Raw genomic sequence first — 18,841 nt, forward strand, 5'->3', positions numbered from 1 at the left:
GACAGGAAGGTTAGGGCAACCGGGGACGTGCCCATGACCAGGACATTGCCCCGTGAATGGCACACGAAGGAAAAGCCTGGTGAGATTTATCCCGCGTGCGGATTTGCACACAGTGTCTTTTCTGTGTTTGTAATGGAAAGAAAATGCTTCATTCTAAGGGACTTCAAAATTAAGAGATAGAAACTTGGTTTTTGCAAGCAGCCAACAGAAAAAGCCAATTAAATTTTCTAAAAGTTAGAGATAATATTTTTCTAAGGAAAAAGAAGTATCATACCGAGCACAGATACCTATTTCAGGCCTTAACCAATATAAAATTCAACATTAAGCTGCAAGCTGGTGGGTCCACAATGTGATTCTGTTGGGTGTGAGGAAACGGAGAACGGATCTACACGTACTTTCCACCTTGCGGCTCCTAAAGCCAGGGAAAATGAAGCGCAACATAGCCTGGAGGGAAATATTTTTAAGAAATCTTATTAGTTCTCAGTCAAAGCTAAACCCGAAGAAGACCGGTTTTACACGAGCATTTAAAAGTGAAAAGGCTGGTACAGGAGGAGATTTAAATGTCCTAGCAGTGACAGAGAAGGCCCTGCAGCGGGAAGGAGCAGGTTGCTGTGTCCCACCAGCGTGGGGTGGGCGTCAGCCCTGTCCCCAGGGCACCTCCCCGGCCGAGGACCCGGCGGCGATGGCAGCTGGTGGCTCCCGATGCCCTGCACATCCCTGCTTCGGGGCACCTCTGTGCAGCAGCTGCACAAAGCAAGGCTGAACTCAAATACTGGTTTGCAGCATCAGGCAGGCAGAGACCCAGAGAACAAGCCCTCTCCTGTTCATGCTTTTCCTTCCATTTTATCTCAGATCCATCCAGCTTTTTATCTAAAATGTGGACTCTTAATTTAGGATCCCGTTAGGTGATGAACTAATCTGAGAAGCTGATTCAGTTAGGACCTGTGCCAAAAAAGAAATGCATTTGCCATTTGAATCATCCTGGCAGGAAAGACAGAAGGATGTTAAATTCAGTGTGGATCCCTAATAACCTAACACAGATGAAGGAAAAACCCCCAGCTGTGGTGTTGGAAAGAAAGTGCTTTCTATTAACTGGCCTTAAGATGCGACATTCAGACAACAGAAATAGATCCCTCTAACCCGTGTAAGGCAAACTTGTTGGAAACAAAGGGATGAAAATACATTCATTCAGAAATAAAATTGAAATAGTCCCTAAGCATTTTTTCCATGTCCCCCCGGCTTCTCTGAAGTTTTCAGTTCTGTGAAGTTTCAGCCTGCAAATGTCACCCCAATTTGTCGTCTTTTAAAAGGCTGCTCTGTTTCAGCAGCAGCATCTGCTGCCCCTCGCCAGGTGAGCGGCCTGCTGAGCTGCTCCAGTTTCTTCACGTTCAAAATGGGAATATCTTTGTCTTGCAGGGTGCTGCGAGCATGGTAATTATGTGTCATTAATATCTGCTAAGCTCTTTAAAAATCCTGCAAAGGAGGGTGCTGTGCAATACACTTAATTATAGCTCGGTGACTCCTCTTTGCAGAGAGTTGGGCTGGAGGAAGCTCTGGCCCCGAACACAACTCCTGAACTTTGGAGATGGCCAGAGGGTTTTTCCCCAGAAATTCAAATCCCCAATCCATCAAAGTGCAAACACAGGGCTCTGAGATATCAGCATCTTGCAGTAAAATCTCACGTTGCTTATGCTCCACCCTTTCAAAGGCACCCTTTCAAAGACTGGCTCTAAGCAATCACCCCAGGGTCAGACAGAATATCCATGGGGAAACTGAGATAAAATCCAGATTTCTCGACTCCCACGATTTGACAGGATCAGGGAGAAAATCCAGCAAGCAGACTCCAGATCTGAGGACCTCCGAGTTCTGGACTTCAGTTCAAAGACCTCTGTCCCTTCATGGCGTATTCTTCAGCCATATGGTCCAGCTCTGCAGAGCAGAGAACTCCCTGCAAGGGTGGATTTGCCCAGATTTGCCAGGATGCAATCATCTGTATGGATTGCCAGGACCGTGTTGCTAAGCAGGCAGTCGCAGGTTGGCCAGTCTGTCTCAGGACCAGCTGAAGAATTGCTGTGATCCCCTGCCACGTAGCCCCGCACGCCCTCCACGGGCTGGCCTGGCTGTGTTGGAAATGTGCCACGTTCCTTGCATGCAGCATCTCCAAAGTTTATATGTAGAAATAAATGAAGCGGCTGCAAAGCCTGGGCAGACAGCGCAACGCCTGTGGAGGAAGGAGGGCTCCCAGCAGTGCCAACAGCGGCAGGAGCAGGACCTGCCTGCCAGCGCCAGCTCTGGGCTCTGCTCCTCCTTCCCGTTCTGCCTGGGGACAGAGAGAGGGACCAGGTAAGAGGATGAGTGGAAACTGGTGTGTACTTGGTGGAGAGGCCATGCGTACTTTAAAAATCCCATGCTAATTGGTCAACGGGAGATGAGTACAGGAAGATATTAGGGAGAGGCTAGGGCAAGGCTGATCCTGTCCTGTGTTCTGTCTCAGGTGATCTGCCTCCTACCCCGTGCTTTCTCTAGTGTTGGGTTTGCTCTCCAGGCTCTACTAGGAGCAGGGACAGAGATTTTCCAGGACATTAGAGGCAGTGCATCTTCCCACTCTTGCTGGCTTTTGGCTTTTAAGGTGCCTTTCTCTCCTTGTTTTCTTTTGCTTGCTTTGTTCTTTAAAGAGCACAGATTACAGGGACAGGAGACAGCAGCAGGCTGCAGAGCTGGAAGCAGAAAAGGTTCATCCCCTCTCCTGTGTCACTGCACACGGATGTTGTTTCCCTTTGCTGTGCATCTGCAATATCAACATGCACAGCTGGCCAGGTTTTATTTCCGGTAATGCAGATCTAAATCCAGAAACCCTCCACCCTATAAAGCCAAAAGAGTTACTATTAATTAGATCAGTGTGGCTGAGATGAGAATCTGGGATTAGCTTTGCATTCACCCCGTCGGGAAGGAGACCGTGCTGGAGCAGCAGCCTCTCCTTGCAAGCAGGCAGCCCGCAGGTTGTCGCATGAGTCCCCTGCTCTTGACAGCAGTGCACAGGGGGTAGGACAAGGGGAAGGGTATTGGGCAGAGTCTTTCCCAGAGCTTGGGGCAGAGTAGGGAACGAGAGCCAGGATGAAATTCAACCAAAATGTTGAAATCTGAAGCGTGATGTGATCCCTCCCCATTCCAACAGGGAAGATTTTAAAAATCAGAACCAAATGTACGTAAGTGTTGTGTGCATATAGAGACATTTCTATACTAATCCTTATTTAGTACCTCTGCTATCAGACATCCTACTGAAGAAGCATCAGTTAAAATCCCAAGCCCTAATTCTGCTCAGTGCCATGGGCCACGCCAGCGTTCCTCCCGCAGGGCTGTTCTTGAGCACTGTCTGGCCCCTTCGCTGCATCTTACCAACAGCTTCCAAGATAATTAGCAGTCATCAGATGAGATCTAATTTTTTAACAACCTTCTCCCTGCATGGGAGAGGGAGGGGAAAGCTTAGTGAATGGCAGGAACAGCCAGTGTCAGGGAGTGACGACAGTTCCTTTTGTCGTCCTCTGACGAACAGTGACATTACCAAGGATTTATTTACAGAAGCTGGGAGAAATAAGGGAGATGCTGTCAGCTCCTTAAGGCAGAGGCTGGTTTTGGTTATTGTTTTTCCTTTGTTTGCACAACACTTAGGCCAGTGGGGTTCCTGGTGCAAGAGGAAGCCTCCTGCTGCAGAACATCTGATGACAAGTGCTGAAACTGAGGCTCAGACATCTATTGATGGAACTGGAGGGAGTGGGTCAGGATCCAGGAGAAGCCTAATCTGGCCTGACATACAGGGCTGGAGGAGCAGAAGGTGGGAGCGGGGTGCCGTGAGCTGCACGTGGACGGAGGCACAACACAGAGATCCTTCTTGTAAACTCGTGGCTTACCACTAATGAAACAGTGCTGAGCAGAGCGTGGTCAGCCATCTCCCAAAGGCAGCACATGGACCTGCATTGCCTTAGCGGTTATTTGCTTTATAGCAGGATGCTTAGGAGCATGAGCATTTGTTTTTAGTACAAGAGAGCATCATCTGCAAATAGATCTGCCAGGCCTTGCTCTGGACGTGCTTGCAGGCAGCTCCCCGCAGCAGCAGGCAGCCAGAAGGATTTTGCATTCCTGATATCATACATTGCCCAGAAAGCTAATTTAGTGCAAGCTGCCCTTATCTCATCCATTAAATGTGCAAGTGAATTGACCTACTCCCTGAATGTAAAACATCGCTACAGTTGTTGGCTGGGAGAAGGCATCAGTCCCTTAGTCAGCTCCCTTATCTCCACTTTACCAACCAGACTCTTAGAAAATCCATTATTTTTAGCACTAATTCATGAGATGGATGTTAGCCAGAATTCTGTGATTGTACGTATCCTAACAAGGGCAAAGGCAGTTCCCACCTTTCAATTATATCATGGGCCTTACCCTGGAACCCGAGGACTAAGGTACAATCAGAAAGAGTGTGATTAAAGCCCAGAACAGCTTTCAGAAAACTCTTCAACTAGGCAGCTAAACTTAGACAATCAGTCTACAAAAGACAATGGACAAGTTGTGAATAGCCTAGAAATAAGAGGAGAAGAACAAACACTTTTTTTCTAGTGCAAACGAAGGCCTGTGACATCTGCATTTTCTTTTGTTTTTTTAAGGCTTTTACAAAAAAAAAAAAAAATGGAGTCTAAGTATACAAGTAATCACTGACAGCTTTATATATGTATGCCCAGGCTCTGCCTACTGTATTCTATCAGAGATCATCAGGAAAAAGGCCAGTGACCTCTATGTTCAGGGAGCAAAGCACACATACGGGCCCTTGTCCATTTTGTCAGACTGGCTAGACGTGCTGTAGCTATTGCCATGCATTAGCTCTCGTCACATACATTTATACACAAGCCATCATTGCTTCCTTTCAGGTCAGTGATAAAGTGGCTTTGGTGAAGCAGATTCGCAGTGGGAGATGTACCTTCGGGCCAAAGAATCGTTAAATTATCAGCATCAAGAAACCTACTGCAATGTGACTTGACAGGTGTACGGTGCTAGGCTAAGGCTGTGCTTACTCTGGACTTTTTAGCCTGGCCTACATTGAATTTTCTTTTTTCCCCTGTGAGTAATTTCCCGTCATTGCTACCACACGGGTTCATTTCCATGGCAGACAGAGGAAAAGACAAGTCACCGCAGTTGTCAATAGCTGAATCAGTACCATGATCTCAGCACGCTGATGCCTCCCCCAGCCATACAGGCAAACAGGTGGGCAATTCAAAATCCTGGCTATACCTAAGAGTAAAGTCAAGCAGGTAAGAAAGTACTCGGCTAAATGATTGCAGGGGGTCCGGAAAGTCCTCTGCCAACCATGCTTTGTGCTTTATAATCCTGCTCAGTACTCGGGTGAGTCTGATCACCTTGCACGCAACCAGCCCTCTGCCGCCACAGCCCTCCATTGCCTCCTCATAATAAGCAACGCCCGCGTGAAGAGCTTTAAACCTGTTGGACAAAGAGCGAGAGAAACACAGGATTCCTTTTGCCAATGGGAGATTCAAAGCATGGAAATATTAACTAACCTGCCAGAGCACACTGGGAAGCTGAGCTACATTGCCTGAGGGCCTGCCTCACATTTTAAGAGAGATCTCTATTCCCATGGAAGAGAACACACTTACTGTTAGCTAGGGAAGTACAGATGCCTATAATCTGGCTTGCAAAGAAAAGGGCTTTAAACGACCAGGAAACAGCACAAAGATCTGAGCTTGCTTTATGAACCTAAAACACGTGCTTGCCTCTAAGCATAGCATTCCACCTCCATACAACTCAGCTGCTCCATGGTCTCTAGGTGAGGAAAAATGGAGGGATTTTGTTTTATCCTCCCTGATGGTGACTGGTAATGACCTGTGAATTGGTGTCACGTGTGGCCTTTTTGTTTGCAGGCTGTAAAACAATTAGGCCTGTTCCCCAGTTATAGTTTTGCTTCTTGCATCTGGGAGGGTTTTTGTGCTCGCTGCCGGGGAGCGTATCTGGGAGTTGTAAAGATGTCTGTGGTTTTATTGCTAGATTTTTACAAACCTCAGGTTTGTATTTTTATTATGATTGCCGCTGTGAGGACATTTTAAAAAATATTGTGTTTCTCTCTGAGATTACGTTTCACTCTTGATCTTTCTCTTGACATTTCAGGGAGTTGGGGGATACTGGCAAAACATACAGAGTAAGCAAAGGAGATCTCCTTCACCCCAAACCGTACTTTTGCCAAACTGGGGAGGCACAGGATGTTTTCATTTATCAAACTGACATAGGCTTGGGCTGGTGTGAAGCAGTGTCTGAGCAGAGCAGGGCATGCTGTGATGTTAACAGCCCAAGATAGTCCCATTTTCCCTCTCCTGTCAGAGCTGCTGAATCTTTTCCCAGCCTTGCTTTTTGCTCATCCAAACCTTATATAAATACCCTGTTCTTGGGGTAATGGACACATTGCACGAGTATTTAACTGTCACTGTTTCAAACCTGTTTTCAGCCTGGCAGGACTGTGTTTCAGATTGATTAAGCAAATGACATGCAAAGAGGAAATCTCTCCCTTCCCTCTCTTACCTGAGGCTAATGCTGAAGCTGAGATATAGAGATGCGCTGGCGTTTGGCTGCTGGAGAGCTGTATCAATTCTCTGTTGTTACTAGGCAGGGGAACTCTAAAACCTCATCATCTTGCCTTGAAGATACAGAATTGGTTTCCATTAGCTTGCTGAAAAGACCAAAAAAGGTACGTTGGAATCTACAGACATGAAACTTGTGGTCAGTCTCGGCTCATATCTTTTTATTGTGTTCGCTTTCAAAGGACTCCAAAGAACCTGGCAACTATTAAGGAGATGGTGGTAGAGCTGTAAATTACATGGTAGTGTCCTGAAAAGAGCCGGTTTCAGTATTTGGAAAGAAGAACGTTAAAGTCCATTTACTGTATGAGCTGTTGCAAACACTCAGACCTTGTGATCGATAGGATGAGGATGGGAACAGCTTAGGATAGAATAATTTTAGATGTTGGGAGTTATCCTGTATTATTTATTATCAGAGATGCTTCAGTACAGACACTGATAATGACAGCGCTGTAGTCACCGAGTCTCAGCCTTAAATAAAGTATTCATGGGTACCATTAAAGTGCTGTTGCTCATGTCCTCAACAGATTTTGCAGGGATGAACTCTGAGTTAACACTGGGATGAGAGGCTGCTTGACCAACTGACTGGAGCCTTTGCGGGGCTCAGGGTACTGGTTTCCCTTCTGGCCCTATCTGCTCTGTGACCTTTAGCAAGGCAGTTCCCGTCCTCTGCCCACCCCCTGCCTGGCCGGGACTGTCTCTGGCTGCACAAGTCTGCAGCGCCCGGTACAACAGGACCGAGATGTCGGTCGAGGCTTCTTGGCAGCAGAGGGATGCCAGCAGCAGGTGATCACCAACCTGAGTCATCGGGTTTGCATAAACACAAAGCTGCTCCATCAGATACAGTCTGTGCCCTGGCCACCCCTCCTCTGGGCCCTGCTGTGAAAACCCTGCTGACAGCAGATCTGTCCCCGGTGCAGGTTCATCCCTCGGCCTCCACGCACGCCTGGGGCATGAACAGAGCCAGGCTCTGGGGAACGTTTCTGAATAAAACCAGAGGAGATGCAAGGCTTTGTGTTTTGTTTTGTGTTTTTCCGTACGGGGTATGGTGGTTTGGCATCTGTCAAGTGAACAGATTAAGAACAGATGGGGAAAGATGTGAAACCCCGTTGATCTCTGAGGGATTATTTCAGAAACACAGAGAACAAATGCATGCTGGGTTCTGGCCCCTGCTCTTATGTCCTTTCTGCAGGCACTGCCCAGAATGTGCTTCGTGCTGGTGAAGAGTTCCTCTGCTCCTGTGCCTTGGGCACCTCCGATCTCCTGCCCTTCTTTGCAGCTCCCCCTTTCCAGCCTCCACCATCTCAGGCCTCACCGGGGCTGTACTGGGGGACCCATGTGGGGTTCCCCCCACCAGCAGTGGGGCTGTGAGGGAGAAGGGCTGCACCCTGCCCTGCACCTGCAGCCTGAAGGCACAGAGACCCTGACCCTCTTCCTTCGTCCCACCAGCTTGTAGCTCCATTTCACGGTTGGTTTATCGTCCATCTTTAAAACAAAGTCGGGTCGGGTCACAAACTCCACAGAACACATCCCTGCTCCAGTGCTGTCCCTAGCCAGGGTATCACTACATGCATTTTTTGCTTGCAGCCAGCAGAGGACACTTGCTTTCTTTGCAAAGAGTTTGCCCTGCACTTGGATGCAACAAAGCAAAAAGAGGAAAAGGTTCAGGGCTTGGCCACACGTGGGCACTGGAACAGCAAGAGATGGGCCTGTCCCAGGCTGCTTCCTAGCCCCAGGGCTCTGGTGGTGCCTTTTTCCTTAGCCTTTCGTGAGAAGTTTGAGATGTGCCTGCAACACACTGTAAACTGTGCAGGCTGGCTGTGCCAGGGTCCCTGGGACGTGTAAGCAGCTGTCCTCTCTGGGGTTCGTAACCCCCCCAGATGTGGTATTACCAGGCTTTGCTTCGGAGTGCATGACTCCATGGGTGGCGGGAGGATGTGTGGGCTGACTTGGCACCGTGGGTGATGGTAGCAGCATAGATTTCAGTGCAGAATGCAAAACCTTGGCAAACATTAAGTCACCAAGCTCGAACTGAGCTCTCTGTTGCAAGGCTGGGCAAGCAAATGAGCTTCAATCTGGATCAGATGCATAACTGCAGACACAGTGCATCTGAGATTCAGAAAGCGCTCAAGAGAGCATATCGAAGCCAAGCCAGGACTAATCCCTGACCTCTGCAGCCTGTTTGGCTGCTCTGATGGCCTGGAGGAACATTAAAGTTCCCCCAGAATTTGGCTGTGCAGCCCGGGAGGGGCTGAGCCATGCAGAGCAAGCCAGGGTTGGAGCCCACAGCCCCACTGTTGCTAACACATAGGTTGGGAGCAGTTTTGTGGCAGTGGATCGGCAGGGTGAGAGGCACCCTGGGTTCTTGGGTGCCCAGTGCAGTTTAGCCCTCTTCGAGGAGCCTGTCTGCCACACGTGGCCCACAACCCTGTGCCAATCTTTATACTGCAAGGCTTGAATGCAGGACAGCAAAATAAGGCCCTCAGCCTGCAAATGGCTAAGCCTACAAACTGCCCCACTTCCCTCGGGGGCTGGACTTACCTGTGATGTTTGCAGGACCAGATCTGATTGTACTTGGCTTTGCACTGACCTGAGCCTCTACCTGTAAATGTGCTGCTCCCGCTTTTCTTTTTCAGGCCAGCCCTGTTTGTTAGCATTGGCAGGGCATGCCTCTGGGGAGAAGGGCACTTGAAAAGGCTGGTTTTGTTTACACTAATGTTTTTTAATCGTGGGCTGCTTTTCGTTTAAGGGTCGCTACTGGCTTTCCTCATCTCAAGTGGAACATCCACGTGTTTGCCTTCTGGTGATTTATGGGAAGGGAACCAACAAACGGAGAAAGAATAAAAGTTAAATCTCTGTGGAGAGCCCAAGAAGTGTGCAGGCCACCTTTGAAAATGCTACACCCATCTCGCTATGTAAAATCATCACAGTTACATCTAACCAGTAAGCGTTTATCTCTTTAAATCATCTTTAGGGACTTGGGCACCCATACAGAGAAAATGCAGTCAGCATAGTTTAAAGCTATGTACATCATGTCTGTGCTTCAAGAAATAAATACATACCTCAGGTCCTGAATGATGGAGTGGGATGAGTCTGCGTTTTGGTCAACTGTGCTATGCCTTCCCCTTCTGACTGTCCTCTGTATTGGAGGGAAATAAAAGGAAATCTTGGTCTTAGACGAGCCATCAAGCACAATACCTGGAGCTGTAAAGGCAACACAGGCAGGTGTGCAGAAAAACATACAGAAGTCGTGGAGAAAGTACTCCTGCCTTTCACCACAAATGGGCCTCAATATAGCTCTCCTGAGGAATACATGAAAAACGTGGAGCCTTCCAGGTGTGGAAGCAGGACTTTGTGGGCTGCATGGTGCTGGGGCTGAGCCTGAACATGGCCTGAGGACTCTGCGCCTCACCTGGGGCTCCCACGTCCACCCCAGCTCTTGCTAACATTGCAGGAATAACCAGAGCTACAAGCCACCAGGCTCCTTCACCTCCCATTGATCCCAGGCTACCTGTAACTGGGGCCAGCTGTAGGACAGGACCCAGGAGGTCCCACCCGCCTCTACAATAAAAACTGTCTCCATCCCAGAACTAGCACAAGCCAAATCTCTGGCACAACAACTTGAGGGAAACATTTCCAGCACAGTGGAGCCAGTGCTTGTGGTAGCTGAAGTGCCCTGCGAATCAGCGGAAAAATGAGGTACAGCAGACATACAGGCGGACCTTGGGTCCACAACATAGGCCAGACCCTGCTCCGGCCATGAAAGTCCTACATTAGGCCTTCAAGATCTGTTAGCTGGAATTAAGCAGCTTTCTGGTCCCTTTCTGCTCACATCAGCTAGATGTAACAATCCCTCCTAGCCCATTAACAAAAAGAGCTGGCAAGCCTAGATTTGATGACTGTCTAAACAATATGAAAAGGTGGTGATTTGCTGGCGATGTGTAAAAACAGGCAACACATCAGCTGGCAACATGCACTGGACTGAAATTAAATCAAAGCAAAAGGCAGATGACTTTGAATGGGCTCCAAAGGTCACAGAGAAACAAGCAAAAACTGATAAAGTTCACAGGAAAACAGACCAAGCAGAAGGAGCACTGCATCTTCTTGGCACTGGGAGCTGTTGGCATCTGACTTGCAGCAAATGTATTTCTGAGTTAAAAAAATAAATTTATCTGGAGGGAGGCTGGAGGTGTAAAAAAGAAAATTAACTGGTGCATATAAGCCTGCCTGCTACAGCACTGGGGAGAGTGTGCATGAAACACGGTGCTGGGAAAGGCTGAGTTGCAGTGGAGCTTCGATGCCGTGGGGACGGTGATGCTGGAGGCAGGCTCCAGCGGTGGCTGTCCCCTGTGGTGGATGCAATGGGTTACAGCTGCAGGACTCCAACCGTGCCCCATCAGTGCTGCACGCTGTCCCAACTATTAATTAGTCACGGGAAAGGACCTACTTCACACCATGCAGCCTGCTCGAGAGGATGGCTATTGTGTAAGAGATTAACGCAGAAGAAACAGCTCCAGCATTAGAGCTCAGAGGCCGATGGTCCTTACATGAGGCAAGATATAACCACTAACAAGAAAAAAGAAAAAAAGAGCCTTTGCATTGAGGACACAAAATAGCGGTGCACCAAAGAGAGTGGAAAAAGCACTCTCAGCCCAGTGCAAGGAACTCGGAAGCCACGAACAGCAGGGCAACCTACCCATGGTGGGATGCCTAAGCAGAAGGAGGAGACGAGTGTAAGTTGGTACTTTCCTAATTACAGGATCTGCTTAGCTATGTTAAGTTATGTTCCACGCAATATCATTGAAACACACAAGTTTTCAGCTTTTGGCAGTTTGGTTGGTACAGCATTTAATTATCTCTGCAGCTGGGGGCTGGTAGCAAATGCTTTTCAGACACCTAACAGGGATAAAATAGGCAGAAAAAGTGCAAGTATCCCCTTCTCTCTTGGCCTGTAGCAAGGGCAGAATCCAGCCCCCATAGTATCTCCTATGCATTTTCCTTAGTATTGCATTAGGAAGCAGCTGTAGTAGGCTTGGAGCAACCAAGCCCAGAGAAATGGTAAACACATAAGGGAATGGTTTACACCAGTTCCTCCCAGTGCTGTGACATGACCAGTTCAAATCAGTGTGTGGGTCACAAGCTCCCATCAGTCCCTTAGGGGCTGGAGCTCTTGTAGGCATCAGCTTCCTGCAACCTGCAATCCTCAACCTGGACATCAGCAATACACCAGCCCACATGCCGAATCAAGAGCTTCTGATTGCCCCCAGCTAATGGCACTGGGCTTTTGGGACCCATGGGAGAGACCTTCATGATGATCCCAGCCTCAGGCCTGATAGAAATGGCTTGCTTTTGTAATGCAAAAAACCCCTGCATCCTCCAAACCCCTGCACGCCCCTGCCATGGGGTTGTGGGGGATACACAAGCTGCATGTGAGGGAGAGACTGTCTCAGTGCTGTCTGGCTTGGGTGGAGGAGTGGGTGGCGGGTGATGCCACTTCCAATTCCTAGCAGGAATCTGGATGTGTCTGTGCTGGGAAATTGCAAAATAGTACATTGTGCTAATTAATGCCAAACAGGAGGGCTCTGAATATGCATCATCAGAATAACCTTTAGCAACCACTAGATGCCTTCCATCCATAAGTATCTCATAAGAGCATTTATATTTATTACGTGGCAATGGAAATACATCTCAAGAGCAAACTGCCCAGTGCAACCATAATGCCGAGTTAGGATTAAATTGTCTACCGTGCACAGAATGAAACACCACTCCGTTCATTCATTCTCCGGGAGTGCTATTTTCACCACGGGCAGCTCCTGCTGCACTAACTAAAATACTTCTGATCCAGTCCAACAAGTTTTTTTTCCAGGTTTGCTTCTCCACAGTGAAACCACAGACCGTGCTATATGGAAAGCTCCAAGCTCTGAAAAGTCTAGAGTTACTGTAGGTTGCAGCGGTTGGATTTGATCCTAAAACAATGAAACCAAATGTGAAAAAGACACAGATGGCTGTCGCCTCTGTGCCATTTGGAGTGGGTTTTGGTTTCTAGCCAGTCAGCCCCATGCCACAGTTATGCAAATAAAGGCAGCAAAGTTCGATGCAGTGGCATACACATCTCTAACAGACTGTGGCAGGAGGGATAAAATAGCTGAGTGTTTTTGAAGAGGGCTAAAAGATCACCACACCAGGTTGAAGGGCAGAGGATTTAAGGACACAGGGTGAAACCTTGTCTTCACTTAAGGAAAAGGAGGCTTTGCTATGGCTTTTGATGCTCCTGGATACCTGTGTGCTCATGGGCATGTAGAAGCCTAAAAGGCTGATAAAGCCTGAAAGCCCTCCTCTGTGGTCCTCGGCCCTGGGGGAGCTGGTTGCTTGTCCTGTCTGTGTAACGTCAGCTCCTGGGGATGCAGGCACTGGCGTGGAGTTCAGCCCTGCTAGGCTAACAACTAACAGCAAGGAGAGGCAGAAAAGGGAAGAGCCTGATGAGAAGAGGAATGAAAAGAAGCCATGGGAAAATAGTTCAAATTGCCTTGACTGAGGGTGCGCCGCCAAGGTCTAGACCTTGAATTCAGCGTGGTGTAAGGGGATGTAAACAAAACTGCATCCTCTTACTCCAGGGCTGGATTCAGCCCTGTGGTGAACTTCAAGAAGAAACAAATGGGTAAGACTGGGCGGCAGTCCTACATTAAAAATGCTGTTCTCCAGTGAGACACCAGTAACAGAGCAGATTTTGATCCCTGATAAATAAACTCCTAATCAACCCCTTTTAAAAAATGCCCGATGGTTCCCTTCTCAATCTCTCATGAGGATGGGGAGGCTTAGAAATGTAATACAATTCTGTGGTTGAGTTAGACATCAGGCAGGTTTCAGACTATGTTTTACTAGAACCAGATGAATTTCTAAGCTCAAAATCCAGCATACAGAATGCTGATTAAGTTTGATCTGGTGACCATCTGTCCTTGTGTTTGTAGTATGAGTAGCTAAATGAAATTCTGGAAAAAAAGGGTTATCTTAAATACACACAGGATAAAGCAAATTGAAGAAAGCCCCATTCACTGTTGCTATGTGAATCTTCTCAGCAAGAGGGGAAGGTTAGGTTTGTCCCTGAAGTTACATAGGCTCAAGTTCACTTTTTTTGACTCTTGGAAGCCGAAACATCTATCTGTAAGTTTTGCTTTAATTACATCTTGTGAATTTTCCTTTAACTGCACACTAAAGCCCAGCAGACAATAGACTGAGTTCTGGTAGTGAGAAATGTTTCACTGTCAGAGCAAGTCAGTATCTTGGAAGGTGTAAATTGGTGCAGCTCGATGCAATTTCCCACCCCTTCCAACTCAACTTGGGCCAGTAATTACCACAAATTGTCTGTGTCCCCCCCGCTTCATCCTTATATCTATGTATCTATCCATCTTTTTACTTAGATAGAGCAAGTGAAGACAATTAAATTATGAGTAATAGCTTGATAACCAACCAAAGGTCATCAAAGAGCAGAGGTGAAGGCTGCCAGACTTTCTTCCAATCATAATGGAAATGTGCTGGAGAAAAGAACAGTATGAGAAGTGATGGCATAACATAATGCCCTCCTTTGAAGAGAGCCAGCTAAGAGGCTGGGCCCATCAGCAGACTGAGTAGGGAAGAAGAGAAAGTATTGGGAAAGGCAGAAAAATAGCACTGTGGGGATCACAAATACAGAAACAGAGACAGTGCTTGTCAGGCTTGCTAACGGAAATGGTTTCTAACATGCAAAGGCACCAACTTCTGGTCCCCAAGCCCCATCTCATGCCACTGGCTTCTTCGTGCAAAGAACCACAGGGAGTGCAAAGCAAAAACAAATTCAGTCTGTGTCCTCTGCCAGTTTTCCCCAGCTGCCCGAGGGACTTTGCTCTTTGAAACGGAGGGTATCTGTTCTTTAAAAGGAGTTGTTCACATGTCAGCAAGTCAGTCTGTGTACCAAAGGAAAGATGCCGAGGATGGCTGCAGGGCTTGGGCTGGGGTGCGGGACAGCTACACAAGAGGAGGCATCTCAGCAATAACCACAACAAACACGACTGGCTGAGATCTGGGGAGCGCCTTGGGTGTGGGAAGCTCTCTGCTACTAAGGGAGCTGCCTGTTCCAGGCTTTCCCACTGCTTACCCTGAGCCCAACTGCTTGATCTCCTGGTAAAAGGGAAAAGTCTGCAACTGTGGTGCTTTGCTGGGGGAGGAGAGAGTCACAAGAAGTCCCTTGGGGAGGCATGAAAGGAGTTTGGCGTGAAGAGCCAAGCAGATGCCTTTGAAACTCCATGTGTGTTGGCTTGTCTGCTCTGGTGACTCCCTGCTTCCACAGGCACACGCTCCTGCCTGCGTTAACGCTCACATTAGGTGCTCATTTCCGATGGCTGGGAGGGAGGTCGTATCGACAGTACCTGTGCAAATGCATCTGGCTTCAATAAAATCCTGCCATTCAAAGTCTCCAGCTGACACAAGAAAATCCAATCATTAGGCTCCTTTCTACCTCAAACAACCCTAGGAAAAGAGCACATTGTTCGGACGTCACTGGGCTGAATCTATGCTTTTTACATGGCCTTTTTCTTTGCATTTTCTTTTTCTTTCTGAAGTTTAAAGAGACGCTTGTTTTTCTTGCTAATTCTTTCCTCCCGGGTGCTGATAGGGATCTCTGTAACATGAGGCCAGCTGGAAGAAATTCAAACTGCTTTCTAAATGTTGTTATGATAGAGTGTGGGGGACGTGTCTTTGAAGCTGCTGGGCTCAAGAGATGTCCCTGATTCAGGAGAAATGCAAGAGGAAATTAAGCTCTTTTTCTGGAACAGGAGTGGAGCCCCTACCTGTGAAAACACAAGCCACTTGCTGGTGTCACCCCAGACCAACCTCTAGGGAAAAGAAAACCTCGGCAGATGTTATTTAGTGGATGTTTCTGCATCGGGGAGAACAAGGGCCTTGGGCAGAGCCACCTCCTGGTACAAGGGAGACTGCAGTCTGACTGTTCGAGCTAAATAGTCCAGTTAAGTAGAGGTGTGAAGGCGCTTCACATCTCAGACAAAGTAAGTCCTCTCTTAAACCTGGAGAAGGAGAATGAACAAGGGAGCCCTCTCTCTCTGCTTTCTCGCTTCAAAAAATGGTAAATATTTTAAAGTCACTTGTTGAAAGCAGAATCTGCTGCTGGCAAATGTGTGAGGCAAGTCAAGGCGATAACCCTGTGGCAGGACACAGGAATTGGGAAGGTTTTCATGAGGGGAGACACTGGGGTTTTTTTTTAGTTCCTTTGCTTCTGTTCGTCCTTTCTCGCTGCACTGATCCTGCTGTACCTGCATGGATCCCTGCACCCATGGGCACAGCCTCCATGACCCTGTGCCGTGGTCAGTCGAACAGGGGCTGTCCCATCGTGAACAGGAGTCACGTGTGGGACAGAAAGGAGGTGATGGGCACCGTGGCCCTAGCTGGCATCTCTCCTTTCCTGTCTGCTCCTGCCCTGGGCCCTTTCTGGTGGGTGCTTCTCAGGTGCCATCATTCCAAGTTGATTCAAAAGGGACTGGGGAAAGGGAAAAGGCACAAGTCCCACTCCCTGCTCACATCAGTAGCTCTCCTTACATTCGGTGAGCTGATACACCTTACTCTGTCTCCCTGACTGGATGAAAAACACCCTTATGTAAGGAGAAGTTGAAATCCTGGCCTCATGCCTGGAAGCTTCAGGTGTTTAGACACAAAGCAGGGACTTGCACTGCCTAAATACAGCCCTGCTTGCTGGAAGAACCGTTTGATTGCTCCATCCCTCTCTCTGCCAGGGAAGGCTTGTTTCCAACTCTCTCCTTCCCAGCCCTTTCTGCAGCCTGGGCTGAAAATCCCCATACAACAGGGCTCTGTCAGTCCCATGGGAGTCCTGCTGTGTGTTCCACGAGGCGCACGTTGGTTATCAGCACCTTGGCGGAGATAAAGAAGGCAGACAAAGAGAGAAGTCCTCTAGGGAAGAGACATTCAGCTATTCAGCCTAATGTTTATATTACTGATTCGGTCCTAGTTCAACTCCAATGCGTAGGGACAAAAAAAAAAGAAAATAAAGGCTTTCCTCAGAGCCAGACTTTCAGAAAAGCCCAGCGGTTTATTGAGTGCTGGCCCCTTTTGAAAATCTGGCTTCAGTCATGGCTACTGAGCCCTTACAAGCTTCTTCTTCAGAGGGAAAGAGCCTTGACGGGACTCTGGCATGGTGGGAGCCTGACAAGCCCTCATGAACGACGGTTGTAATGTGTGGGGCCTGGGAAGCAAAACGAAGAGACAGCCGACAGCCCCGAGGAACTGGAGGGGAAGAAGCTGCACAAGGTCTCTCTGTCTGCAGAGAAGAATCCAGGTCTGCTTGGCTTCACCTCCCTCCCCCATCTTCCCTCTGTAGAGGTTGCCTGTGCAGGCAGTTTCTATAAGCATTTCCTGGGAAGGCTGCACAGCCAAAGTTGCATTTTTAATTTTTTTTTTTAAAAACCACACTTTGCAAAGTTAAAGGGGGTGTGTGGGGAGCACAGAAGTATAATATGGAGGCACCTTTATCTGCACAGACAAAGTGTAAGCAAGTTACCAGCCAGCCCTAACAGACTCTACATCAAATCATACAATCTCTTAAAACATACAGTGGCAAAAGCATCATGCTGTCTGTCTGGAGCTGGCCTCACTCGAGCTTTCCAGGGCTCCATCATGCCCTGCTTTCCCCAGCACGTGAAGCAAAACCCAGAGCAAGGAAAAGCAGGTGCCTCTGGCAACCTCCTAGCCCTGGGTGCTGCGACAGTGCTGCTGCTCTCATCACCCTGTGCCTCTGCATCCCTCCTCTCTCCATCCACCTGCTCACCCTTGCCTTTTCCATGATGCTAGGAGCATTTTGGAGCAGGAATGGTCTGTTTTGGATGACTGTGTGTAGCAGCCTTTGTAAAGGGGCCCTGTTTCCTGGCTGGGGGCTCTGAGCACTCCCATATCTACATCTGCATTGGACATTACAGTTCTCTGCCTTGGGAAGAGATAGCGCATGGCTGTTTTCCTTCCTCTTAGGCTACGGGGAGGCTAGGCAATAGCCTGCAATGTGGACGTATTCACCTTGCCACGGGTGCACTGCCTGTTGCAAAGCCCTGGGAAGGGCTCCCTTCGTGGGATGATTTTAGGGTAGACATACAGCTCTGAGGAATGAGGAATCCCTGCTCCTGCCCTGCAGGAGGGGGAGGCACTGGGACACCATCACCAGGGGCATCTAATTGCTATAAATAATGGCAGCTGCAAGTAGAGAAATCAGACAAACAGCTTTGGCTCTGTCCTGTTTCTCTCGGCTCCACAGATGAACAAAACTAGGGTGATTTTTGACAAATCTGCTTCCAAGGCAAGACAGGCAGGTCCTGACCATCCAGTCTCCAGTATGCATACTGCTTTCCAAGGGTCAAGCACAGGGAAAGAGCTTCAGAGGATCTGAAGTCCATGAGGACCCCACATAAGAACCGATGCCAGGCTGGCCCAAAGGACGCAGTTGAGATCTGCCAGCTAATTATTTCATTAGTTATTTTAAACAACTGACTCAGCCAGGGATGATCCCACCCAACGGTGGCACCTGTAATTAATACGACGCACGGAACAGGACGAATATCCCCAGATAAGATCCAGGGATTGCACTCATGTTGCTCTCCCTGATCGAGCCTCTTGAGACAAGTAAAAACACAGAGCAGCAGCCCAGGTTCAGATGCCCATGGGTAAATCAAAGAGAGGGAGCATCCCGGCAAGAACATTAGCAGATGAACATGTCCTAAGAACACCCAGGAACTACCGTGGACAGGCACAGCCCTGTCCTGAGCTATGCTTAGTGTCCATCTCCCCCGAAATCACAGCGTGCTGAGTGGTCCTCAGCCCCGCGCGGGCTGTAGTCCAGTGGCTGTAACCCTTCCTCCCCATCCCGGAGCAAGCAAGTGCCCAGTGAGTCTCATTCCTCTGACTCGCAAACCTCGGCACCAGGAACGTGAAGCAGCCTCCAGAGTTGCCACCCTCGAAACCCAAAGTACAGAATGTGTTTCAGAATAAAGGCAGTTCGAGTGGTGTCAGCTCTGCTTGTGTTTGTTTCTATGGAAAATTGTTATTTAATGTGAGTCATGGGAGTAATTAAGGGATAAATAGCAGTGCTGCAGTTCGTCAACACGCTGGTGCCATTGCAAAAGCAAAAGGAAGTGTATGCATTCCTACAGAGACACAAATCC

General features: G+C 48.4%; 1 protein-coding gene across 2 annotated transcripts in view; it reads right to left on the reverse strand.

Moving 5' to 3' along the window:
- Positions 1-308: 308 nt before the first annotated feature.
- Positions 309-18,841, reverse strand: part of LOC148056069 (uncharacterized) — a 54,395-nt gene continuing 35,862 nt past the window's right edge. For both annotated transcript variants that reach the window (XR_015704015.1, XM_087754319.1), the window contains 3 exons: positions 9,695-9,771; positions 6,577-6,724; positions 309-444 (listed from right to left, as the gene is read on the reverse strand). Coding sequence is in view for 1 of the 2 variants with exons in the window: in XM_087754319.1 (XP_087610445.1) it covers positions 6,640-6,724; positions 9,695-9,771 (162 nt within the window). In the remaining variant the exon portion in view is untranslated. The remainder of the gene's footprint in view (positions 445-6,576; positions 6,725-9,694; positions 9,772-18,841) is intronic.

This window comes from Nipponia nippon, unplaced genomic scaffold (genome assembly GCF_047370975.1).
Source record: "Nipponia nippon isolate SJK-2023a ecotype South Korea unplaced genomic scaffold, ASM4737097v1 scaffold_18, whole genome shotgun sequence".
In the NCBI taxonomy this organism is placed as follows: domain Eukaryota; kingdom Metazoa; phylum Chordata; class Aves; order Pelecaniformes; family Threskiornithidae; genus Nipponia; species Nipponia nippon.